This window comes from Podarcis tiliguerta, assembly GCF_965153285.1.
Source record: "Podarcis tiliguerta genome assembly, chromosome: 1".
Classification (NCBI taxonomy): domain Eukaryota; kingdom Metazoa; phylum Chordata; class Lepidosauria; order Squamata; family Lacertidae; genus Podarcis; species Podarcis tiliguerta.
The window spans coordinates 68,572,875-68,599,638 of NC_139534.1; the positions used below are offsets into that span (position 1 = coordinate 68,572,875).

General features: G+C 42.0%; 1 protein-coding gene and 1 long non-coding RNA gene across 11 annotated transcripts in view; one reads left to right on the forward strand and one right to left on the reverse strand.

The window, feature by feature from the left end:
- The window catches only part of LOC310670078 (uncharacterized protein), a gene marked incomplete at its 5' end in the record, with an annotated part of 234,151 nt that overhangs the window by 48,178 nt on the left and 159,209 nt on the right, over positions 1 to 26,764 (forward strand). For 9 of the 10 annotated variants that reach the window (XR_014507511.1, XR_014507512.1, XR_014507513.1 and 6 more), the window contains one exon: positions 1,302 to 1,418. Coding sequence is in view for 4 of the 10 variants with exons in the window: in XM_083424605.1 (XP_083280731.1) it covers positions 1,302 to 1,418 (117 nt within the window). Of the gene's footprint in view, positions 1 to 1,301; positions 1,419 to 7,677; positions 7,983 to 26,764 lie in introns of those variants that run through there. The other variant, XM_083424603.1, reaches the window with a different exon arrangement.
- LOC310670101 lies at positions 4,223 to 18,837 on the reverse strand. Its single transcript, XR_014507525.1, has 3 exons — positions 18,640 to 18,837; positions 7,451 to 7,666; positions 4,223 to 6,439 (listed from the first exon to the last, which is right to left on the reverse strand). It is a non-coding gene; the product is annotated as an uncharacterized lncRNA (long non-coding RNA).

Consider the following 26,764-nt stretch of genomic DNA (forward strand, 5'->3'; position numbering starts at 1 on the left):
CTGCCCGTACGGGCCAGTCTTGACAGACTCTAGGGTTGTGTGCCCATCTCACTTAAGAGGCCAGGGGCCAGCGCTGTCCGGAGACACTTCCGGGTCACGTGGCCAGCGTGACAAGCTGCATCTGGTGAGCCAGCGCAGCACACGGAAACACCATTTACCTTCCCGCCAGTAAGCGGTCCCTATTTATCTACTTGCACCCGGGGGTGCTTTCGAACTGCTAGGTTGGCAGGAGCTGGGACCGAACGACGGGAGCTCACCCCGCCACGGGGATTCGAACCGCTGACCTTTCGATCGGCAAGTCCTAGGCACTGAGGCTTTTACCCACAGCGCCACCCGCATCCCCTCCTTAACTGTAGATTAAGTCTCTATTGTATACAGAGGCCTATTAGAAGGAAATATTTTTTTTTACTTTATTTTATTATATTTACAAATGAGAGATCTGCTTTGCCATATGAGATACACTAGAACTCGAGTCCTCTAAGTCATTTTCTGTTTTTAGACCTTACACTTTGAGCATGATATTTTCTTACAACGCAATGTCTTTGCTCAATGGCCTTTTCACTCATACACATGAGCTTGTTGTGTGAACAGTTAATGTTAATATCCCTTGAAGGAGACCCTTCCACCTCCTTCTCTGGCACTGAGGCTGAGTTAGTGTGCCAGTGATAGAAGGTGATGCGTGATTGGACTTGTGTCCTGGCTTTTGCTAAAATGACCAATTATTGGCTGCTCTTCAGAAAGCAGCAAGTCTTGATAGCTGTTTGCACTGATTAGAGGGAGCAGCTGTTTTCTCTGGCTTAGTTAGCCCAGCTTTTAAAGGCAGCCCTTTCGTCTCTCTGCTTGGGTTAACTGGACATCTTCTATGCTATGGCTAAAAACAGCAAAAGTGCCGCAAGATGGGTGGGGTGTAAATAATAAATTATTATTAAGGCTAACACATTTATTTTGGCATGAGCATTCACAGGCAAGATCTTCCTTCATCACATGGATGTGTCATGAAGCACACATCAAAAGAAACAATCTCCTGTCCATGATGACAGCTTGTGCCAAAGTGCATTTGCTAGCACCATACAGTATGTCACACAGGAGGTCCATGATCAGATTTCATAATTTCTGTCTTTATAAGATTAAAGGCAACCATGTTAAAGTGGGTCTACAGTATTGGAGGAAGGGGTGCTTAGTCTTAAATCACACTGCTGAAAAAGGTGAGAGGCAGCCCTGCTTTTATCCCTGGGAAGTGGACCAGCTCTGCTCCCTGGAATGAGCCCACCCTTGAGCCTGCCTACCATTGATCAATCCAGCAGGTGAGCCAGATTCAACTTTCCAGCTGGAGGAGAGGGATATCTCCTACCAGCTGAATGATCCGAAGTTGCAGCTGCCATGGCAGACCATTCTACAACGCCACACTACTAATTATGGTAAGCAGTATTGCCAAAGGTAGCTTTCTGCTGAAGAAGAGATTGTTGGAGACTTACAGAGTTTTTGTGACATTTGGGTTTATATGTGGATAGGTTGAGCATTGGTGGTGACAGCTTAAGCACTTCTTCAAGCAGCACATCCACTGCCCCTCATCAGAGCCACTGAAGGTCACCCCCCACATTTTTCAGTTTACACTGTATCACAGAGACCAGGGTGGATAGAGGGGGTGCTGCTACGAACTTCCCCAGATGTGTCTACCAACACTATTGGTGCAGCTTCTGCACGATTAAGAAGGCTCTCGTATCTCTTTTGGGAGTGTGCTTATTTTGGCTTTGCTCTGAGCAATGGCTGTAGTACTATTGTAGGGAACCAGGGGAACCAGTTCAAACTAAGTATGCTCCCATCAGGAGAAACCCTGGTGGCTCCTGCCAAATAACCTTTCCACAGGCAGTAGCTGCTGCATTGGCAAATTTCCCTGAAACGATCTATTTGCATAATTGGCCATGTAAGTGCAAGCCTAATAAGTCCCCCAAACCACTACCATTGTCTAATGCAAGCAGATACTCATGGTAAAGACCAAATTATCCAGCTGGAAAAGCTTGTCAGAATAAAAAGCTCTTCAACTGTTTCCAGAAAGTGAAGATAGCTTGCGGTTTTCCTCCCAGATCAATCAGGACCCTCATGAGAAGCACCAGCTAATGTTAACCCAAATTAAGCATATTCTATTTTTGAAACCTGATTGTGAAGGTTTTTAAAACCCAGGGTGGTGGGCAGGCTTGGCTTCACAGCCACCCCATCTGCACCTGAGCCTGATGATCTCTTGATGAGAGAGTACCCTCTTATCAGTGTCCATGCATTTGAGTGGACCAGCCACCTGCTTCTCATTTGCTGGGAGAGAAATCCTGGATTCAGCAGTTCATGACAATACTCGAGGGACTTTTTCTCTTTGTCCACCCTTCCTTGGGACAGGTAAATATTACCTTATCCTTATCTTTACTTTTGTCATTTCCCTAACCTCTGGGTCTCTCAGGAGTGTGTTTCTACAACCATAAAGGCAGCTGCAGTGGAACCTTCTCTGGAGGAATCTTTTGTCTCCCTATGAATGCTGTCGCAGTCTGGGTATCTAAACTGTGCTCATATTAGCATCCAGCAGTTTCCTAGGTTTTGTTTGGGGGCTGGGTTTTTGTGTGTGTGGTTTTCGCATCATTTTGTGTAAAAGGATCCAGAGACCATCTGTCCTTCTCATTGCTGAAGCACTGGATCGGGGTGATGGTGGTGGAGAGGAACGCAAAGCATTTGGCAGCCTCAGAGCTATCATTTGACGCAGCACTCTCTACTATAGTTGCTAATGGAAACCTGAGTTCATTGACACTGGCGGGACCTGCCTCCTCTGATGCTAAAAGCCTATTAATCTGTCAGGCAGCTGATATACCTGATAAACTATGCTTTAACGCACCTGCTACCAGGTGGTGGGGAGTCTGTTATGAGAATAATATATATATTCTTTGGTCATGCAGGAGTCTGAAAATGGCTTCCTATATTTGTACAACATCCTGGAGAGGTGAAATAAAACTGCCATGGCAAGCTATTGAGCACCGAGGCACACTGCAAACATCCAATTTAATCAGTTCCACTGGGACTTCATGGTTCCTGCTACATCAGTCTGTACTGGTGAACCTGCTGAGCATTTTATGGGCAAATCAGCATGATTCTCTCTCTTTTTTAATACGGCTTCCCATTCCTGCTCTTAATGGCAGCCATTGTCGTCCTAAAGATGGATGAAACGTGTTTGTATTCCAAGCAGAGTTCTGTGCAGAATGATAAGGTTGGCTATGCTACGGTGAACCTGCTATATCATCACAGGGTGGTTGCCCTTGTCCAAAAAAAGAAAAAAGATCTGAGCAATCAAAGGTTTCTCACAAAATCAAGCATTGCCTATTAATTAGATTGCCTAGTAAGTGTGCATACTGCAACTGAGATTTCACCCCTCGTGATGCTTACCTGAAGCCTGTCCTCTTCTGGTTTGAGGATTCTTGGGGATTCTCCAGATAGGGTAGTCCTGGAATAGCCTGTTGCAGGATTCTGAGAATGTTAATGCCAGTTTTAAAAGACATGATTCTAGTCCTCATGGTTATGAAGGAAAAGCATCAATGCAGAGCTTTTTTAGGCTCAGAAATTTGGAGGGCAGAGTATAGGTTCAACCTCAGTAAGCAAAATACAAGATATGCACTGTGCATTGGTTCTTTCTAGAGTCTGCTGTCTTCCCTTTCCCTACACATGAATTCAGATAAAAATTCACCCCAAAACCTTATCTCAGCTGCTAGCTGAACATTTCACATTCTATAACATTCTATAACACTCAGGTTTAGAATACATAAGAAAAATGTTTGCAAGTTGAGCGTATTTTAAACACACACACACACACACACACACAGAGAGAGAGAGAGAGAGAGAGACAATCTAAACTCCTTGTTTACATTTCATCGTGTGGCCAAGATACCCAAGGGCTTCACATTTTCTCAATACGTTGTGAGTAAAATGAATTCTATTTTTCCCTACTCCCAGGGTATAGTTTTAATCAACTACCTACTGGGTCGCATAACAGTTCAGCAGAGTGGAAAGCAGACAGAATCTCTCTGCTGGGTCACTGCTATTCCATGTCAATCACAGGGTCATCTGACCTAATGACAGGAAACAGTGAGCAAGCTACCAATGGTCTAAAGTCACAAGATAGAATATATAATTAAAAGTGCATATTAGCACTTTTTGAGAAAAGCATTTGAGAAAAGTGCATATTAAGGGCAGTATCCAGCTAATGCAAGGATTTACACTTGTGCTATGGAATTTCCCCATGTGTGCCTCCTAAATCTGTCCTGGGTTTCCATGCAACACACCAGAGCAGATTTGGAGAGGGAACAGGGTACACACGGGATGAGAAGGGGGTGGGAGTTTCTTTGCACAAATGGAAACCCTTGTGTTGATGGAGCAACTTAGTTTGATAGTGCCCTAAAACTTCAAGTATGCCATATTCAGATGAACATTGCTGCATATATATGTTTTGAAGGCCCAAGGGCACATATTGAAATCTTAGGAATGATCATGAGCAGAAATTCAAGCCGTCACTGTAGAGCAGTGCTTTTCAACTGGTGGAATGTCATGAAACATCTGGAGGTTGTAAAGCACTTTTCTCGTATGTACAGATGTGGATGTGAGTGTAACAGTGCATTCCTGTGCTGCCTTGTTATGCACAAAGTTAGGGCATAGCTTTTAAACATATAGTTGAGGTCATCTGTGTGGAGGCCTAAATCAGATGCAGCTCTTTTGTCTGATTGCATTTTTCTGTTGTCACATAGTGTGCATGCAGCACCACGATGGCAATTCTGTGGCCTCTCCACGTATGCGCTGCAGAATGTGTGAACCCCATGCTCTGGCAGCAGGTGATGAATCTACACAGAGGAGTCTGCCATGGTTGGTTGGGCACTGTGCAGCTCTAAGGTGAAAAAGCACTTAGGAATTGGTTTCCACCCATAGCGCTTTGTCATCTTTCGCACTCTTTTCCCGCTTTGTTTTTTGCAGTGGATTTCTGTACTGTACTTCAGTGTTGTCATTCAAGAAGTGTAATGTCTCTCTCCCCTCTCCCCCCCATCCTCAATCCTGATATCTGCTGTCAATCCCGGCAATGCTTTCACCCTGAAATCATTACTGACAGCGTTTACTGATCAAATCAAAGACTGTGGCATACTTTTCACTTAATCTCAATCTGTTTTTGAACTGGCTTCATTCTTTAAAGGCTGGATCTAGTTTGAAATTTTCATACAGCCTCACATCTATTTTGATTACACTTGGAGATAATTCTAAATTTGTTTAGTTATGGAAAATACACTTTTGAATGCTGAGTGTTTCTGAAGGTCTTAGTTGGCACAGACCAGTTATTGTAGAACATTCCCCTGTGCCCATTTTTGGTGCAAAGCGCTTAGGTTACATTATGATATTTGAATTACATAGCATCAAACTAATATAGGCTATTTATAAGCTAACCTTTTATTTTCCTGGAGACTAACCGCACCCCCCAAGACAGAATCTTTTGTACATTGCAGAAGATAAGAAATTGAAGTCTTCCGTAAAAACAGAATGCTTGATTTTTCCAGACAATAAATACTTCTTCTTGTGCACATGTATGATGTGAGTTGGTATTGATGAAAATTGGTAACAAAGGGGATAACTAAGACCAGATATCCAAACTTTAAGTTCATTTGCCATCACAAGTAGGGAAGGTGAAGTAATTCAGTTCAGTTCACATTTACTGAATTTTCATTTCATGAAACAAAAGAGGAATAAAAACGCAGGCGCCCTTTGAAATTTGCACTTCTCTGAATACTAGTTGCTAGGAATTGGAGTTGGGCAGAGTGTAATTTACACACAGGTTCTGCTTTTGAGCTTCCCACAGGCATTTGGTTGGCCAGTGTGAGAACAGGATGCTGGACTAGATGGGTCTTTGTTCTGATCCAGCAGGCTCTTCTTCAGTTCTTATGAGATGCAGTTATCCTACCAAAAATAATGTGTATATTAGGAGAAAGTGTGCTTAGAAACACTTTTATTAGTGAAAATAACATATAAAAATGCATTATATTGGGGAATGCATATATTGGGCAAGACTGCATAACATGTGAGTGTTAGGATAATGCTTACTAAAATGGTGAATTTCTGTGCGTATTAATATTATTGTTATTATTATTTAAAATCACAAACTAATATGGAAATGTGGCAAACTTGAACCTAAGACTGGGACAATGAGAATCTGAGAGGAAACTGAAATGGACAGATGCATCAATCTTTACTCACAAACACTTTCTTCATTCTCTTTCTACCATCAAATCCTAAACCTTTACCAAAGAAGGGTATCTTCCTTCCTTCCTTCCTTCCTTCCTTCCTTCCTTCCTTCCTTCCTTCCTTCCTTCTAAATCCATTGCTGGTAGGTGTGCTGCTCCAACTTCTCTGTGCTGGTCGGTGTCTTTTTTTCCTGTACGCAGAAGAAACATAACATTTATATTTGTGGAAATAAATATTCTGTGATTTAGGGAAGCTTCAGCTTTGCATTTTATTGTGAACTACAGATTCTTCATTTAATTTCAGGATTTAAGGATTGTGCTAGGTCCACCTATAACAGCTACCTCCAGCAACCATTAGCTAGATATCCTGGCAGGTTGTAACGGTCCTCTTTGTTGGTTCCCAGCGCTGAGTTATTCGATATGCACTGTCTCTGAACATGGAGGCTTCCTTCAGCTATCAGAACTAGTGGCTACTTTGAGTTTTTCATTCTTTATTTCTTTTGCTTAATATATCTTTAGAAAATCTTATAATGATAGTTATAATATGAATCATGCAATAAAAAGTCTGTATCCCTTGGAGGCAATATCAGTGTTGAGGGAGGCCTTCACAGTTTTCACATTAATAGTTACAGTTTTCATCTGATGAGACCATCCTTCTGTAACTGTTTCCTTTCCCAGTGTAAGGGATGCAGGTGGCGCTGTGGTCTAAACCACTGAGCCTCTTGGGTTTGCTGATCAGAAGGTCAGCAGTTCGAATCTCCACAACGGAGTGAGCTCCCGTTGCTCTGTCTCAGCCCTTGCCAACCTAGCAGTTCGAAAGCACACCAGTGCAAGTAGATAAATAGGTACAGCTGTGACGGGAAGGTAAACGCCATTTCTGTGCACTCTGGTTTCCATCACGGTGTTCTGTTGTGCCAGAAGTGGTTTAGTCATGCTGGCCACATGACCCAGAAAGCTGTCTGTGGACAAACGCCAGCTCCCTCAGCCTGAAAGTGAGATGAGCGCCACAACCCCAGAGTTACCTTTGACTGAACGTAACTGTCCAGGGGTCCTTTACCTTCTTACTTTTTACCTTTCCCAGTGTGTAACTTGTTAACTCTTTTCATACAACCTTGTAACTTAATGTTTAATAATAATTTTAATAATGTAATTGTTGTCATACAAAACTTAAGATATGCACAGTGGTACCTCGTGTAACGTACTTAATCCATTCCGGAGGTCCGTTCGTAACAGGAAACTGCTTGTAACATGAGGCGCACTTTCTCTAATGGCGCCTCCTGCTGCTGCCGCGCCGCCAGAGTATGACTTCCGCTCGCATCCCACGGCAAAGGTCGCAACAAGGGGCATCTACTTCCGGGTTAGCGGAGTGCGTAACCCACAGCATTCGTAAGGGAGATGGTACGTAACACGTGGTACTTCTGTATTTTAGGTGGATAAGGGAGAAAACAAGGAATGTAGCAGAGGCTCAACTGGGTTGTCAAAACAATCCAAAGCATAATCCTAGTCAGTAGAGGACAATTCCTGTATATTCCACAAGTATCACAGCATTTTTGCTGCTATTTCCTGAATGGACAGCTGAGTGGAGAGATTTGTGCCTTTTCTCCCCCAGAGCTTCATCTTGAATGATGCCAAGTATCAAAAGGCAGCCATGTCTTAACCTGCTTCAAAGGATCAATCTTTGTAGCCTTTGTGTTTGAAAAATGCCTTCTTACACCCCGAGCAGCTTTCAATGCAAATTGTTTTCTTCTCCATAATAAAGAATCAATCACGTTTTCATTTCTCCTTATTTCTTCTAATTGATATAAAAATGCAACATTACTTCCATAATGGGCTGATCAGTGGTGCATTCTGTGGTGCACGGAGAAACAGAAAACTCTCCGAACTGATTTTTTCCAGAATGCATTAAAAAAGTAAATAAAACCTCAAGCAGTATCACAATGAGACATCATTACACACAGTAAAATGTAGGGTGAAAAGTCTTATAGAGGAGTAGCTTGCATGATCACAGTTTTCATAATCTATGTAGCCTGCAAAACGAGACTCATTACAATATATCATTTTCTGCAGAAAATTCAGTGCATCCTGGGTTGTGGGGACTGCAGGGGTGAAGATTGCACCAAATAAGATTGGCAAAAATACCTGTTTTCCTTCAAACTACTGATGGGTATAAATTTACAGAATGTTTGGGAAAAGGTTGTTTGTTTTGTTCACTTCAACACATTATATGTTTGGAATAACTATTGTCTGGTGCACAAATGCATGAGAAGGAAGTGACTAAGGTGCTACAATGGGTTGTGCCTTCCCAGGGAAAAGAAATTTCCCGTCCATAAAAATCTAGCACATCAGAGGCAGAGAAAGAGGCACCTGGCCAATCAATTCCCTGCATGCCACATTTCTAACTGCAGCCCTCGGCATCCCTGTGTTCAGTCTTGAGTGACTTATTCCAGAATTTCTGAAACTTTCTTTAAAAAAAACGCAAACTGCTTGGAAATGGCTGGGAATCTCAGCTGACCACTTTAAAAATTGTTGTTGTTGTTGTTTTTTTGTTCTCTAGAGCTGAGCATATATAACTTGCATTATAAAATAAAATAAAATCATTTGGTACCATCATCATTGTTCAAACTATTGATAATGAAAAGCAGTCCCCAGGCTATGGCATTGAGAGGAGACCCTTTATCTGCTGTATTATGAAAATTATGGGCCCCAACCTGGGCCTTATTAGCCTGTCCAATAATCAAATGGCCCTGATCCCCATCGTTAGGGGAAGTAGAAATCAAGATGCATAGATATTCTTCACTGCTCCTCAACCTTTCTGTGGACCACCAGCATGGAGCTTGTGGACTACCAGCAGTTCATGGACTGGAGTTTGATAAGGCTGAACCTCTGCATAAGTACTGACCTGCCTTTGGTGGTGTCTTATTGGAAGAGACCTCAATTTCTCTGAATGAGTACCGCATCCCTGAGGAATGCAACATCCCATTGGCCATTTGGAAAGCTGTAATTTTAGATGTTCCCCATGAAATGTTACTTCTGTGTATGCATAATGCAGAGCTTTAGAATTGATGTCTTGGGCTGCAAGGGTCGTAGGAGGAGGAAGAAAATGAGCTGGGGATAAAGATAATCCTGTGGAAGAATATGCTTGGTGTTTAGAACATTTTGTCTTGTACCGAGCGATTGCAAAGATATACACAGTGCAATCATCCTTCAAGCACCAGAGTGATGTAAGCTGGTTCATGTTGTGCAGTCTGTCGGATGTTGCCAGCATAATTTAAAAGTCTGACATGAAACCGAGTTCAAATTATTCAGAGAGCATTTCTGCAGGGATTCGTGGAAATCAAAATGAAATCAATGGAGCCATTTGTAGAATGGTTTTGCATGCTGAACATTGGTTTTCTATGAAACTTACAAGAAAAAAAGAACAAATATATTTTTGCAACTATATGGGCTCAGTTTTTATTATACAGTAAATTCCATTTATTAAAGCAAAGGTACGACTTCAGGTTTGAACATTAATGACTTAAGAGTTAGCTTTAATTTTAGCTAATATATTAACCAACCGAGCTATCCAGGTTGTTCTTAACTTTAATATAACATGATCCTCCCTCCTTCATCTACCTTTGCCAGCTATAGAAGGCTTGGGGGAAGGCACGGATGAGCAGGCAAGGTGGTAGATAGAAGGACAGACCATTAGGTGTAAGCATTGCAATCTCATTGAGTGCCTGAGACAGGATTTAGGTACCATCTGTGGGTGAGGACTTGGCAATCCCAAATAACAATAAGTAAACTTGGGCAAGAGGGTGATTTCCACTAGTGAAATTCTGTGCTAGAGCTTCTCCCAACTCCCAAAGCAGATGTGGGGATGGTGAGCAGTGCATGCGGGTGGAGGAGAGGGAGGAAAATTCCTGTTACACAAGCAGACGTCATGCCGCTTGTACAGTTATTTAGCTGGATGCCCCTCTGTTTTCTTAGACCTGACTCATGGCAGTTCCCTCTCAATTAAATTCAGTGCCCAGTGTGGACAGGTAAAGTGCAGATGAGGCTTTACAGACCCTCTTGCCTCCTTTGATTACATGTTTTATATTTCTTTGCTTCCTGTTGATTTTGGCTGGGGGAAAAGTCATGAATAGCTTTCTAGAGACCTCTTAAATAGCATTTCTTAATTTAATGTTAATTTCTGTTTCCAAGGAAAGATGGGGAGGTTTAAGGGTTAAAGGTTTCAATGAGCCATTCTGTTTAAATTATGCATTGCCTTTTTGATATTGTTTGATAGTGCATGCAGTTGGGAGCGGAAGGAAGGGCGCCACCCACAACATCTCGCACAGAGCTTACCTCACAAGCAAGCTAGCCTGGCTATTCCAAGAGTTAGAAGTGGGGCCCCTGGCATTCAGCCAATCCCCCAAAACTCATAACACTATGTTGTTTTCTTACATCAGAATCTTGCCCAGGCAAGTTGGTAAAAATGAAACTTGAAGGCATGACACAAGAAAGAAGGAAATGAATTCTAGTGATTTTCCCCAATGATCTTTCCTGTTGTTGGAAGTACAAGTTTTGCAGCAGGCAAAAAGGCTACAAAGGCATGCTTGAACTCACAAGCCACATTAAGTCTTGGAATGCTCCAGTACACACATCCATTAAATGAGTGTTTATTTTGTGGAATAAGGAAGTGCTTAGTCAAATACAGAAGCATGTAGGCAGTTTAGTTAGAAGGCTGGTTGCAGTGAAAAAATATTTGCTGAGATGCGTTCCATAAGAAACAACAAGCACACCATGTTCTTTCTGCTGGAAGCTTGTATTTCTGCTCTTTCTGTACTTCTCAGGTTGCCGTCAGGGAGCATTAAAGTACACAAGTGAACAGAGGTATGCTTAAGCCTATTGATTTCAGCGGGCTTAAGTGCTCCTGAACTTGTTCCACAGTGGTGAAGAACCTCAGGTTGGGGGCCAGAATGAAGCTCTCCAGGCCTCATTCTCTGGTCCTCAGATGCTGCCTTGGCATGTACTTCACTGAGTGCTTTTGCCTTGCTGAAACGTGTCCATGATCTGTGGTTATTTATTTATTTAAGGGATTTCTGCCCTGCTTTTTGAGAAAAACCTTCACAAAGTGGCTTGCAGCAAAATTTGAAAAAAACCGCATATTTAAATATATAGTTTGTTACAGCTGATAAGAGTAGGAAACTAGCATAATGCCTTTGAGTTGCCTAGATTGAGGGGTGGTGGAGGAAATTCTGACTTTTTGTATGTGTGTGGCTGAAATGTAGCCTTGTGCAAATATAAGGTTCTTAGCTGTTGCCCCACCCACCTATCCCTCTGGGCCTTGAAGGTTCCTCATCAGGGACTGAGGGTCTTGAAAACCTGCTCCTTTGGTATTGAATTATGACTTGCCCCTACCAGAAAAGCCCTTTATGGCTTGGCTACCATATCACTCTCACCTTATATAAGCCCCATATCAACTTTGGTAATCAAATCAGGTCATGTTTCATGTTCTTGTGCTCAGTTGAGATTATTGTGGCTGGAAGCAGGCCTTGAGCATCAGATCCCCTGAAGCAGCGGAATGATGTCACAAGACACATTTTTCTTCATTTGGTCTTGGGTCCATGGCTTATTTTCAGAGAAGCCATGTGTCCATTTGGCACGCCTTGATTTCCCATTTTGTTTCATTTAACACATTTATTCTGCTTTGAGGGTGGTAGCTTCTCTCCACAAAACAATTCTGCTTGTCTTCATCAGCATTGCATGAGGCATGACTTTTTAACTATTTTCCAAAGTCCAGCTTGCAATATATTAGACAAAAATTTATATGGCAGTAAAATCTTTATACAACTGTGCTTAACTGTTGGAAAAAGAATTAATCTCTCTGGTGGGTGCCTTACCTAGTTTGCTTATTTCAAAAAACTAGTAAATTTGCTTTCCTCTTTTCCTCAGTGACAAGTTTTTATAAATAATTTTAAAAACGTACACCCTCTTTTCCCCCTTTGCAAAGGAGTTGCTTGAAATTGGTTGGCCGGCATCTGTCTGTCTTGGGAGACAATGGAGCAGTGCACCCTTGGGGGTGAAGATGAACTCTTGGAAGGTTACAGGGCCTGCTATGGCTGTAGAGACAGATATGGGAAAGACAGATATGTTGCAGCTGGGGCAGATGGAGGAATCTGGTTGCGTTGCTGCCAATGCACCATGGCGTTTCTCCTCTCTTCACTCCTCCCAATGGTCATTCCTCCTCTGGTCACTGCTATAGGGATGAACAACCTAACTGTCTGTCTCCAGAACCTGTGGTTTTCTACAAGGGATTCCCACATGGTGGGGATGATGTTGCTTACGGATAAAAAGCAAATATAAAAACAATGATCCAACCGATGGAACAGTTAGCTAACTTAAAATAACAGCAAAAATACAAAGAACAGTACTAATAATATACATATTAAAAGCAGCAACAGAATCAAAAGCCTGTTTAAAAAGAGACGTTTCAATTCTTGTGGAAAATAAATACAGTGGTACCTCAGGTTACAAACGCTTAGGGTTACGAACACTTCGGGTTACAAACTCCGCTAACCTGGAAGTAGTCCCTCGGGTTGAGAAATTTGCCTCAGGATGAGAACAGAAATCGAGCAGCAGCGGTGTGGTGGCAGCGGGAAGCCCCATTAGCAAAAGCACGCCTCAGGTTAAGAATGGTTTCAGGTTAAGAACGGACCTCCGAACGAATTAAGTTTGTTACCCGAGGTACCACTGTAGAGGAAAGATTACCTAACCTGTGGAGCTGGGGATACCAACACAGAAAAGTCCTCATATGTTGACCCCAACCTTACCACAGATGGCAATGGCTTTTTGAAGACATATCAGTTTCCAAAGGCATTCCCTTGATCTCTTGAACTGAGGCATTTATATCTGGCCTGCTTATTATTGAGCATTCATCCTGATTTGCTTGCAGGAAGATTAGATGATGTTTGCTATTTAACAAGCATTCATCTTGTCGGAAGCATGTTTGTTGTATAAGAGCCCCAAATCAACCTGAATGTGCCAATATGCCGGAATCCCACCTGGAAGCAGTGACAGAGTGGAAGGGCCCTAAAGATCTTCTGTTTTCATTGCTTATTTGTTTTCATGGGATTGTTTTATTGTGTATTTGAATTATGGGTGTTTATATTTATATTTTTGTATAACTTTGGAAACTGCTTAGAAGTCTGTTTTGACATTAAGTGGCATAAAGGTAAAGGTAAAGGTACCCCTGCCGTACGGGCCAGTCGTGTCCGACTCTAGGGTTGTGCGCTCATCTCACTCTAGAGGCTGGGAGCCGGCGCCGTCTGAAGACACTTCCGGGTCACGTGGCCAGCGTGACGAAGCTGCTCTGGTGAGCCTGCACCAGCACAGCACACGGAAACGCCGTTTACTTTCCTGCTATAAAGCGGTACCTATTTATCTACTTGCACTTAAGGGTGCTTTCGAACTGCTAGGTGGGCAGGAGCTGGGACCAAACGGCGGGAGCTCACCCCGCGGCGGGGATTCGAACCGCCGACCATACGATCGGCAAGTCCTAGGCATTGAGGTTTTACCCACAGCGCCACCCGCGTTAAGTGGCATATAAACAAACAAACAAACATTTGTGAATCTGGATAAGCAGCCTTGGGGACAGTTTTGGCTGAAAGGTGGCATAGTTAGGGAGCCTGTTTCTCTCTAAAATGCCAAATATGGAAGCACTTTTGGTCTATCGTAGGAAGTCTTGCCCAGAGTTAATGGAAGAAGGCACTGGAGGCTTGTTGTAGGGTGGAAGCAAGGGAGCCAACAGTGCCCCTACTGGCTGTACGTAGCCAACGGCAGGCGGAGCTAATGGGCTCTGTCTCCATGCTTTTCTCTAGTGAATTCTACAAAGGCAACCCTGAGACTAAGGAGGAAGATAACAGCTAATGCGACACCCTGGACTGGTTGCCAGTAAGGAGGCAAGTAGAGTGGGGTTGGCTCAGGGCAGACTGAGCTTGGTGGGGCAGTGCCCCCTTTGCCCTAGTGAACCACCAGCCTCCATTTTGAAGGGAAGGTAACCCTTGATTTTTGTAGTGGTGCAAAAGGCACATTAGCTTGGAGAGTGCATCTGCATCCCCATCCTAATGCTGCAGTGACTTTGACTGACTATACAGAGATGAACTGTTTAGCATTCCATAAGCTCTTTTGAACAAACTTTAAAAATGTCTCCTTGAGTAGAATTTAAAACGAACTTTTCTCTCCTGAATCACAGATGCACAAACAAAAGAGAGTGCTTGCGTACAGCGGCATAGCACTACTGGCATTTTAGAATTGTTATCATTCACAGAACAGTTATTAATTCCACCTTCTCTTGTCTGCTAGCGTGGAGTGTTATTCCAAGCCTGTGGTATATGGATCTTTCCATCTATTCATCCATTTATCTCTGTCTCTAGGCGTGATAAGTTATTCAGACCCTGGAATTTTAATTAGAAGGAGCAAAAGGGGGAAAAGAGAAAAGAAAGGGGGGGAAAAAGTAACTTGTCTTACTCTATCAGTAGCGTGACCTTATTGAGATGCATAATCTGTTACTCATGTCAGACATCAGAAAGGGTGGCAAGACTTCACAATACTATTATATACAAGAAAAGGGGACAAAGGAGAAAGCGTTGCATTGGGTTTGTGGGTGTGATGAGGAAATCAAATCCTTTGTTCTTGGTTACTCACATTACAAATAAAACACCATTATTGTTTTCCCAAGAAACTGGGGTGGTAGACAATTTTAAGCTTACTCGGAATGGGCCCACTGAAGTAAATTGATTTAAGTAGCTTCAGTTTCCGTGGCCTTGGTTCAGCTAACCCAGCATTCTGGTGGGAGCCTGTGTGGCAGCTCCCACTAGTGCCATGGGGCTGTCCCCCTCACACACTGCTGTGTCTCCCCCTTATCTGCTCTGAAGGGTCAGGAGAACCTCCAGAACATTGGGGGAGGAGAGGGGGACAATCAGCTTGCGCTGGTGGAACAATCAGAAGGGCACGATTTTGAATTCCTCCGATTGAGTTTACTCTCACGTAGCAAACAATCACTGGTGCTTATACAGTGCTGTTCTTTTGCCCACACAGTTTGGTATTCAATTGCACTGCAAAAACAGGTTGCTTGGTGTCATTTTGATGTCAGGTGACTATGACAAGTGGGTGTTCTCATCTACCTGTCAAATCTGGCACACAGTGGGTGAAGGAGTGGAGAGAAGAATCTGGCTCACCCTCTGGATCTAGTTCCCCAACCCTGACTTAGCTAGATCTCACCCTTGAGATATTAAAATAGTTTGACATTGGAACACTTTGGATGTGACATTAATGCATCTCATGGCAAGCAGCAGTGCCTTGTTTTATACTTGTAGAGATGAAATAGATGACCCAAGCAGTGACTAGGCTCGAGTTTCCTTGACTGTGTGTCCAGAAATTCTGACAGCTTAGCTGCAAGATTTGTGTTTAATATCCGATATTAAAAGAAAAATGATTGTGTACTTGAGGCTTTCATTTTTTAAAAATGTGTTTCATACAAGAGTCGCCTAGTATGAAAGGCATTTTATCTTAAGATAGAAGGGATATGATTTAGGATTAGATGCATTCTTTTCAAACCGTGGGTTTTAGAGATTCAATCCTTTCATAATAATAAAACCTACGGCTGTACTTTGGGGGCTACTGATGTTCTTTCTCACATGCACAGGTTAAAGTTAAAGAAAAAAGTTTGCTAATTTTCCTTTAGTTAAGAGATTATGTGGCAGCTTTTCATTTAGCTGTTTGGGTGGTGCTGCGATTTCTGCTTCTGCTAGCAAAGTGCTATGTATGGTTTATATATTAAACTTGGATGTTGCACTGAAGAGAAAAGAACAATGCAAAGTGTTGTACAGTAAAACTAAATCCAAATGCATGAAGTCAGTGAAACTCTTTTTAAAATAAAAAAGATCAGACTACAAAATAGCAGCAGGCTCAGTGAACCAACAGTCGGAAGATTTTTAAAACAAATTATTCTTGACCTGTAAGTAGAACAACAACAAGGAGGCTGCTGTGGGGGGGGGGGAGGGAATGGAAGAAAGACTCATTGTGCAGTGGAAGTCCTTGTGCATGGCCTCTGTTGATGGAGTACATTAGGTGAATGCCACACTTAGCTTATAGAGTCTTGGTGCTGGTTCTTGGCCTTGTCAGTAACTATTGGGGAACTAATCAGCCACCCCTTGCTCGATCACATTGCTTCAGGTAGCTTACAAATAAAAATATTAGTGTTGGGTGAAAAATGTTCTCTGACTTTTACAGCCCCATGCCACCAAAGTGGGGTGACATTCTTTGGTGACATGGAGGGGCATGTGAAACTGCATACATTTGGGGGGGGGGGAGGATGTTATCAGTAAAGCCTGGAATGCAGCATCTGCTTTTACACTTAAAATCTGAAATAATTCGGACTGCAGGCCAGTTGGGGCCTCTATATTTTTCTCCCATAATGCATCTGTTATGCAACTGCATCATGTTGTAGTGTTGTTCAAAGGTAGCATTATGGGAGGACATGGCAGACTGGCTGACCACTGACAGCTGCTGTTTCCATCTGTTTCAATAGGCCAGAAAAAAATATATTAAGGAATGTGAAATCAAACACGGTGGGCCCACCTTTACTGCTAAGTTCCTCCAGTCCTGAAAATTTGTTTAATTCTCCACCCCTCCTGAAAAAAATGAGATTCCCCCCATCACACTTTCATACACCCCTGAAGCCAGAGGAAAAGTTTTAAATGAAAGGTTTGAAACAGCGCTGAAAGTGCATATAATTTGCAACAAACATTGAAAACAATTCTAACAATAAAACTAAGCAAACAGCTGTTAAAACATAATCATAAAGCAGAATAACAAACAGTACCATCTCTACCGACTAAAAATAAAAATCAGTGGCCACATGAAAAGACATGCCCACCAGAATAAAATAATCCCAGGAGCTCAGAGCTTGTTTAAAAGGGGGTAAAGGGGGAGACATGAACTTCTTTTGGATGCCATGTTGTTGACACCTGCTTGTCTTGAGTGCATCTCTGGGTGTGCTGGAGAATCTCAGCGCCTGCTGTGGCTGCAGAGACTGGTAACTCATAACTGCTGCCTCCCATGTTGTTTTTGCTGTGTTTGCAGCACTGAAGTGACCTCTCTTGTGCACAAGCCTGGCAGTGGCAGAGCTTCATGCTCTAGCACCGGGGGGTGGAGAGCAGGCGGGGGCGGGGCACGCCGCCTGCAGGGGCGTGGCGCCCAATGCGGGCGGGGGGGACAGCCGTGATGGCACCCCACCGGGATCACGCTGCTGGGGTCAGTGCGATCCCCCCCGCACTCCTTTTCCTCCGCCAGTGAAGCCTGGGCAGTGTGTGTTTTTCAGTGGTCTACGTTTGCCTGAGCTTGAGTCTGGACTAAGGATTCTGAGCCCCTGTGTTCTGATTCGATACATGATATTCAATCACAGAACATTTCAGGATTTGGATCTCTGCCATTGGCTCTTAAGCTCTGAGTCATGATTCGCAGCTTGGAAGTTTAGACGGCCAATCATGTTGGGAGTGGGAGTGGCCCAGGCCTTAAAAAATGTATATAAGCAGTTGCTTTGCCCTTGTTGTCCAATTCTGTAGTTCAGTAAAGTTTCTTGCTATTATCACTGTGTCTTGCCTTGTGGGAACCCACCTACACTACAGGGTGTATGGAGGTTCTGAGCTGTCCAGATGGCAAAACCCCTTTCTTGGCCTTGCTGATGGGGTCCAAAGGAAAGCAGAGCAATAAATTTGGCACCAGCTTGGCTGCAGGAGTTGCCGGAAGGAGTCATATATGACTGACAAGTCTTTCTTGTCCTCGCCAACCAACTGGTAGGGTCTCATAAGCTGATAATAAATTTCAAGCAGAATTCACAAGGTTCTCCTTTGCTGGAGGGAGCAGAAGTGTTTGTACACAGGCCCTGATTCCACTTGGTCAGACTTTGTCCTAGAAAACCACACTTGATGCCAACAATCCCTGTGATCTCCCTGGTTGTCCATTAATTCCTAAGTGTTCTCAAAGTCCAATTAGCTGATCAAGCTGTGCCCTGCACTTTGGGGCAGCTTTGCTAATAGTTTTTGAGTGTACACCAGTGATCTAACCACTTTCTGCAGAAAAGCACCTCACACTAGTCATGGCAATGAGGTGGAGAGTTATTAATTGAAAATACATTTCCTCAGGAAAGGTGCTGAGATTTAAAAGAAAAAAAAACAGTTCTTGCAAACTGTGCACAGAGCTTTGTTTGATGCTCTTCAGGATAAGCCAAAAAGGACTCACAGTTTGATGCTTTGTTACATTATTTTCCTCTGTTCGCTTCCTTAATGGGATTTACTGTCTATCCTATCTCAGACAAATGTCACTGTGCCAGCTATTGCTTACCATTCTTATTTTCTTCACTCACGCATACTGTGTGACTTTTATCTTCTGTGTAGTTCATAGCTAGCTTCCCCTTTTGTTTGATGATGGCTTTGGAAATGTTCCCTATACAAGCTGTTCTATTGAGAAGGGTGCCGGTTCCAGTACTTCAGCAGGTGACATGACGGAGCTAAACAGTAAACTGTTCATCTGCCGAAACAAACAGCTTGCACTGAAAACTCCCACCAGGGCCACTGCTTGGCATAGATTGGCCATTGTTAAAACCAAATGACAACACGGTTTCAAAAACTTCATAAAGGCCTTTGTGTAGTCTGTACTGTAATGATGTCCTCGTAGCAGGGAAAGACATACATTTGCAATGATTCCAGTTCAGAATCATTAACACCAGTCTTATTATTTCTGTGTCCCGAAAAGTCTCTTTTGAAGTATGGGTAAGTGGTGGAAGCTATGAAATACACAGCTAGCTACTTATGCAGAAGATAAAAGTCACACTGAGTGAGTGTGGCAAAGAAAAGAATAATGAGGGGCATTCAGTGTCATTTATCTGACATAGGGAAGAAGATAATTTCTTCTAAAATGGTCAGGAACCGCATCCTCCACTCCTAATGTAAATAAACCTATTTTCCATTGGGCATGAACTGGGATAATAGGAACTGGAAGGTTCTGGTTTGCAGAAACCTCTTTGCATGACATCATCTTTGTTAGGCCACTGGAAGCTTTTTGGAGTAAAGTTTGTGTGGTTCTGCAACTCCGTTGTGGGTTATAAGAACCCATCTTATTTCTATGATTGTAAGTTGTTTTAAGCTATTTTTAATATTATGTTTTAATGCTGCAGTTACTCACACTGGGACATTAGGGCAAAGGGTGGATAATTTAATAATAGTAATAATCATAATTTGTTTTACATATTGTATTTTAAATTGCTGAAGCATGGGTAAGGCATTGAAATAACAATACGTTGTGCACTCCAAGGTAACTGGTGTCTGAAATGAGAGCCAAACAGAAAGCTGCAAATACATGGCATCTATATGACATTCCAGATATTTTTTTGAGTTAGAAGCTATGGTGACTTCTCTTTTCTGGCTGCTGGTTGGCCAGGCATTGTATTTGCATGTCCTCAAGATTCCGCCTCCCCTCAATATTTTGGGGAAGCCACAAATTCGGAATTTTAGTGAATGCTATATTTCTATAACTGTATCTGTGGGTTAGCCGTACACCAAGTATGGGGGAGGTCTTCAGATGACACCATTCCTTACATTGAATGGATGTGTGTGTGTGTGTGTGTGTGTGTGTGTGTGGTGAGTGTGGTGGTGGTGGTGGAAGAGCTAGGAATGCTCCCCTCAATGATTCCTTTCTATGTGTTTTTGTGTGTGTGCTTTGAATCTGCTGTGTTACTTGGAACTTTACCTGTCTTGAAAATCCATGGAAATGTTTTTGATCATGAGGAGGTAGGTGGCATTCCAATAATTTAAGGCCTGCGTAGGGGCCTGAATCTGCTTAATAGTCAACTATTACAATTTGTTGGACCTTAAAGGGTTAACTTTATATAAGGATGTATTAGATGACTATGTCTGGTATCTTGGCTAATTGCCACGTCTCTCATGGTTTTGAAGTTCCAAAGCCATAAAAATGACAGTAGCTCATAGTCTCACATTGATAGTGAGGAGGGCGGCTTGCCAACCCTTTGATTCACCTGGCAATGGTATGGGATGATGCCATTGGTTCTTCCCCTGGCTGACCATGGAGACATGGCTGTCTTTGTATTCGCAGGCACAACAGTATAAATACAAGAGACTAGAGCACTGTTATAGGTAGACTAAGATCCCAACACAAAGAGAGATCCAACTTTATGATGGAAACGGAGAGGTTCCAGCTCCAAGGGTGATCATTCGCTGTCATGTCTCATCTTTGACAGCAGATAGAACATACTGTAAGAATGAAACAGTCTGGGAAGGGTTATTCATGAATGCTTTGTAGTTCACCTTAGTGACTATTTATGTGCATTTTATGTTTAAATACCGGTACTCATCATGTGGCTAATAAAACTTGTAAGCTTTATACCCAAAAGCTTGCGTATTGTCTACAAAAGAACAACAGTGCTTGAATATGTAAAGCATGTAGGCACCTCAATAAAGGCTCACCCACACTTCTCTTTGCCCCACATTTTATTCTGTTTGTGCTGTGATTTCAGGTCTGAGAGTAGAAATTATCTCACTCACATTCCAACATGGACTTTTGACGCCTGTGCTGGCTCCTGATTCTTTTTGTCTGCTTTGAAGAGGGTGAAAGAGCTCCCTGGGCTGTACACAGTAGTTTTGTAACTGTGGAGAATATAAAATGTGAATACTTCCCCCCTCCCCCAAACCAAGAATAATATCCTAGGAAGAAATTCTGCTTGGAATTTCTGATAGTAGAAAACATTTTGAAGCAGTTCAAATGCAGATGCATATCAGAATGTGGGAGTTTCTTTCTCTCCTCACCCTGCCCTGACAATCTGAGAGGAAGTCTCAGTGTTAATTAAGTTTTGAAATTCTCAGATCAATAGGTTGGCTATTAAATAGGGTGCCGTTGTCATACAGGGAAAGCATAAGGCTGGCAGGCTCTTTACATTCAACAGTGAAGTGCCATTGTTTTTGCACTTGTAATGGCCTCATTTGCATCCCAGCTAAAAAGGATTTGAGTTTCATGTTAACCTTTGTAAGAGTTGATGCAGTTGGATGCGTTTTCTAATGTCTCTCCTCTTGCCTCTTCCTGCCGGCACTGAATAAAACTATTGATTAGCATTCCAACTAGGGATGAGGGAGCTTGTTGTGCCTCATTTTGAACCCTGCTTGAAGACTGCAGAGGCAGCTGCATACTGACTTGGTTGCTATTGGATTCTTGCTCAAGCAGTGTGGCAAAACAAAACGGCTGGCACTTCCATTTAAGAAAAACACAACAGCTCCAACGTATATTTTTTCTTGGAGTAAATACACAACCATACCCACACATGCACAAACAAAACCACATCACACACAGAGAAAAAGATCACAGAAAAAAGCAAGTACTTTGCTTTAAGGCATCACCCCTCCATTTTAATGTGAATACTGCACATTGTCTATATAGCTGTGTAATACTTGAGCGCTGAACTTGTGGCCCTTCAGATTCCAGCTGGAGTCCAGTAACATCTGGAGGGCTCTAAGTTCCCCACTCCTCATCTAATATATATAGACAAGGTCAACTTATTCTCCACCCATTATTGTTCCAAGAAGAATTTGAATGATGTGACACGCATGAAGGATACTAGATGCAAATATTCTCTTCCTCATCCTATTTCTCTTTATTTCGATTGTACTTTGGGTGCATTCGTTTCGTTCTTCCCATTGGACTTGTACTTTGTGTCCCATTAAATTTTCCACTCCACTGAGCTTTGTATTATGTGTAGTGCAAGACAGTCCTTGTCCCTAGCAGATTGTGAATGAACCAGAGAGGGTATACCAAATGGATATAATGGGCCACAGAAACAGCGGAAGTGAATTGGAAGCTGACCTTCAGATCTTCATTGGAGGACCATCTCCAGGTTCTCATGCATAACGATTACTGGTGAGGGGGCCTTCTTGGTAGTGGTGCTCCATTTATTTAATGCTCTCTCCAGAGTGGCTTGCCTAGCACCCATGTTGTGGTACTTTTGATGCCAAGTGAAGACAATTATTAAAAAAAACACACCTCCCAGGCCTTTATAGTTATAATGAATGATAATTAATTATAACATATTTGTTGGGTGTTTTTAAATTTGCCTACCAAGTTGATTTCTTCTTGCTGGCTTTATGCTGGTTTAAAATGCATTTTATGCTGCTGCAATTATGTTGCTTTTCAGATTATTTCTTCTCTGCTGATTTGTATTGTTTTAGAGCTGATTTTATTGTTTTACATTTCGGGTTGTATTTTGAATAGTGCTTTTACAGCACCCAGACAACTTAGTTATATGGCCAGTATATTAAAAAATGCAACAAACAAAAAATCAAAACCTAAGCCCCTAATACCCTGTTTGCTCAGCTGTTTTGAAATTGGTCTTAAATTTTTTAATTCTTCTGTGAAAGAGGCTCAGTTTTCTGCTGCATTCTCAGAGCACTTGAGAATTTCGAGATTTTTTTTTTTTTTATGTTGATGGGTTTGGGGTTTTGAGCTTAAACTGTTGTTGTGAGGTGGCCAAAGGTGGCATGTTTTTATTTCTTGTAAACATTTCTCCAGTCCTGTGAACCCTCCTTGGCTGCCTCTACTTCCTGATCTGAAAATGCCTTGTGGGGTGTGTTAGCTCAACATGTCTTCCTCTGAGCTTTGATTGAAGTGTGAGTATCTGGAAAGGCCGTAGAGTGCAGATGTGATGATTTCTAAAAGGAAAGAAAGAACACCTGCAAATGGCCTCTTGGCCATCACAGAGAAGGGTAGCACAACGCGGTGTTTGTGGGTATTGTTTTTGCTCGTTATTATGGTATAGATTTTTGTGGTTTTTATATTGTGAACCTCCCTTGTGATCTTTGGATAAAAGGTGCTATAGAAATATAAAATAAATAAATAAACAAAGGAAACATGGATCTATATCTATATCTGGTCCTCATGAAAATTCATCAGTATTTATTGTGAATTTCTCTCTCTATACACATTTTTGTATGCAGTTGCCCCTTATATACACATCTTAGCAAAGCAATTTCCTCCAATATAATATATGTTATTTTCACTAATATATGCATGGTTTTGCAACTCTGCTATATGTGTGAACTTGTTAAAATTTATTTTGGATGGTTCTGAATGTTGCTTAGTTTATCAGAAGTCTTTATTAAGGTTCTCTGAAGGACCTCTCACAGCACATGGGTAAATTACAGAAAACGTCAAGCAGCAGTACATAAATAAGGATTTCACACAGGTCTTTTTTTCAGCTGAAACTTACCAGAACTCAGTTCCTGCCCCTCTCAGGTGGGCGCCATTGCCATTCTAAGAGAATGAGGGAGGTGCTCACGGTGAGTTCCGGCACCTCTTTTGCTAGAAAAAATGATTTTACATAAAAGACGTAATTTATGCAAGTGTCATAACATTAATAAAACAGAGCACTGTCCTCCCAAGTTCTGTCTTTAGGGCTGCGTCACCACAAAACCCCTAATGAAGCTTGGTTTTTTTTAATGCTGTGACTGGAGGGGAAATGACCTCTTTGCCTCATCTCAGCAGCCCTTCCCTCAAATGGATTGGCACTCAGGAACTAAAACTTCCAGCCCTTTATAACATAAAAGCATCAACAAACACAGAATGCATAGTGCCGGGGAAATTCATAACTCATTATAAAACTTTAGGAAAACCTTATTACTGTGTGTTTGTGATCCAAACCGTTCCCAGTAATGAGCTAGCTGCCCATATTGGTGGTCACTGCCTGTTTCAACTCTCCCACTGAGGATCCGAAAGTGATATATAGCAATGGGTTATACCTGCGTTTGGTGGAGAACAACACTGCAAAATTCAGAGATGTGCAAATTTCAAAGGATGCCTGTGTTTTGGATCATGTATTGTTTTGGAAGTTTCACCTAAATTTGTGAACTGAATCAAATCTCTCCCCATTCTCTACCTGCATCCATGAGAATGTCAACATTTAATTTAAAAAAAATTGATTTTATGCAAAACAGTGCAATCAAATGAGCACTAATAAACCAGTGTCCCCCCGCCCCCAGGAGAATTTCACCAGCATTTTTTTTCCACTTTCCTAATTTTGAATGCAATTTCTTTTCTCATTAACTGATGGCAAATGGTCAGGAAAAAGTGGGATAAATTTCCAGCATGGCACTAATTTGCATTGCAACAAGGTATCAGAATATGGACCATTTGTCTGGAAATGACCTTTTCTTTGCTGCCTTAAGCAAGATAAAGATGTAGGGAGCTCTGTGGAAAAACACAAGCCTGGATAAGTGATCTTGTTGCACTGTGGGTAGCAACTGTAGTATGGTGCCTGACTGTGATGACACAATAGTGCTTCCTGCCCGACATGGACATATTTCCAGAGGGATTTACAGCAGGTATGGGTCATGATACGAACTGTGCAGGTTAGAAGTGCTTGGGAAATGGCCTTGTCACATAGAGTTAGCAATATTAGGAAGGTAACCTGCTGTTCTGAGTTTGTGCTTGTTAAGAATCTAATCAGCTCAAAGTGACTGGGCCAAGGTATCTTGAAGGTCCATACTGCTATTACCTGATGTTGGAACCTAAATTCCAATTGGGATTTGATATAAGAGGAGAGTGATAGGAGCTGATTTGTCTCACATTGTGTGTAGCATAGGTTTTTTGTTTTGTTTTTTTAAGTAGAGCCAAATGTGACGGAGAGTGGGGTCAGGTGATGCTCAGAGACAAAATGCAGAACGGTATCAGGAAAGATTTTCTTGGGAAAAGCTATTAGTTTCTGGAGTAGCCTGAGAAGAAGCACTTATAAGATAAAGCACAGAATAACACTGGGGGGAAATATAATCCGGTTGCAGCTTTTAAGGTTTCTGTCGTCTTGGTAACTGAATTGCTTATGATCCTTTATCCATCTTATCCTCTAGCTTTGTGTGACAGGGTTATGCTTGTTCCCTCTTTTATTTAATTGATGAGGAAGCTGAAGAGCGAGACCTTGGCCGCGTAGGAAGTCAAGCACAAAACAGGAAACAAAAGCAAATTCTGGAGTTTAATGATCAGCGCAGCCATCACACTCGCAGGAGGCTATCAACAGCAGAGCACCAGACCTAGAGACATTGTCCAGCTTCTACTTCTCTGAATTGCAAATTAATTAATTTGGGGTAAAAAAAACCCTTTACAAAACATTTATTAATTGGATTGTTTAAAAACCTCTCTTTCTCCTGCTGCCTCTGACTCTATGTGCATATATTTAATGGTCTACATATGTACAATGGTACATGCATAGAGCTCTACCCGTGGTATTGAGAATATTTAAAGTACAGTAGCTGTTTTTCATCTCCAATATTATGTTTTTGCCCTATTCAATAGTACCCCCATTCAGTAGTAGCAGAGTTACTTCTTCAGACAATTTGTGGGGTGGATTTTTATGGCCACATTAACACCGTGCATTTCAAGCACTATGATACTACTTTAAACAGTCATGGCTTCCCCCAAAGAATTCTGGGAGTTGTAGTTTGTTAGGGGTGGTGCTTGGAGTTTTGAGGAGACCCCCTTTCCCCCTCCAAGAGTGGTTTAACAATCAATTCACCTTCACAGCGAACTCTGGACACTGTTGCTCTGTAAGGGGAATAAGAGTCAACTAATAACTCTCAGATCCCTTAACAAACTACACTTCCCATGATGCTTTGGGGGAAGCCTTAGCTATTTAAAGTGATCTCATAGTGCTTTAAATTTATGGTGTTACTGTGGCCTGTGTTACTCACCTGTGTATTGCAGAGTATCAGTTCTAGTTTTAGGCTACCTCTGAATGCCATCATGTATTCTTTTATAATTTGTTTCTAGGCTTGTTAAGCATATCAGTCTTTCTCCCTTTCCACAGTGTGAGGTATGTTGGTTGCTAAACATACCAATTAAACAAAAAGGTACGGGATTTGTATAATAACTACCAATATCACAAAAGCATTGATGTGTCTCCCTTAATTGGTGACAGCACTTCCTAAGGGGAAGAGGAACTTGAGAGTTCTCTTGGCTTAAGTGAAAGGTAGGGTAAACAAAGGGATACTCGGTGTAGTTTTTTGAGAGCTTGCCATTTTGGAAATTTGTTAGTACCACTTGCTTGGAAGCTTTTACCGGCACTGCCGGAAATGCTTTGCAAACTGCTTAGAGGTCTTCTGTTGAGAAAGTGGTATATAAAATTTGTTAAATAAGACAAATTAAATAAACAGTGCCATTCTGTACAAACCTACTTGGAAGTAAGCCTCACTGAACTTAATGGGACTCCCCTCCCTGGAAAGTAAGCATAGCATTGCAGCCTCAAACTTACCTAGGAGTAAATCCTACTGAACACAGTGATGCTTACTTCTGAGTAGACATGCACACGACTGCACAGTTAATATGTTTAACAAATCATGCTGATTGTGGTTTTTTTTAAAGTTAATGCAATGATTTATTATTATTATTTGGATGTTGGAGATTGAAATATGCTTTCACAAGTATGATTTTCTAGGCTGCTTTTA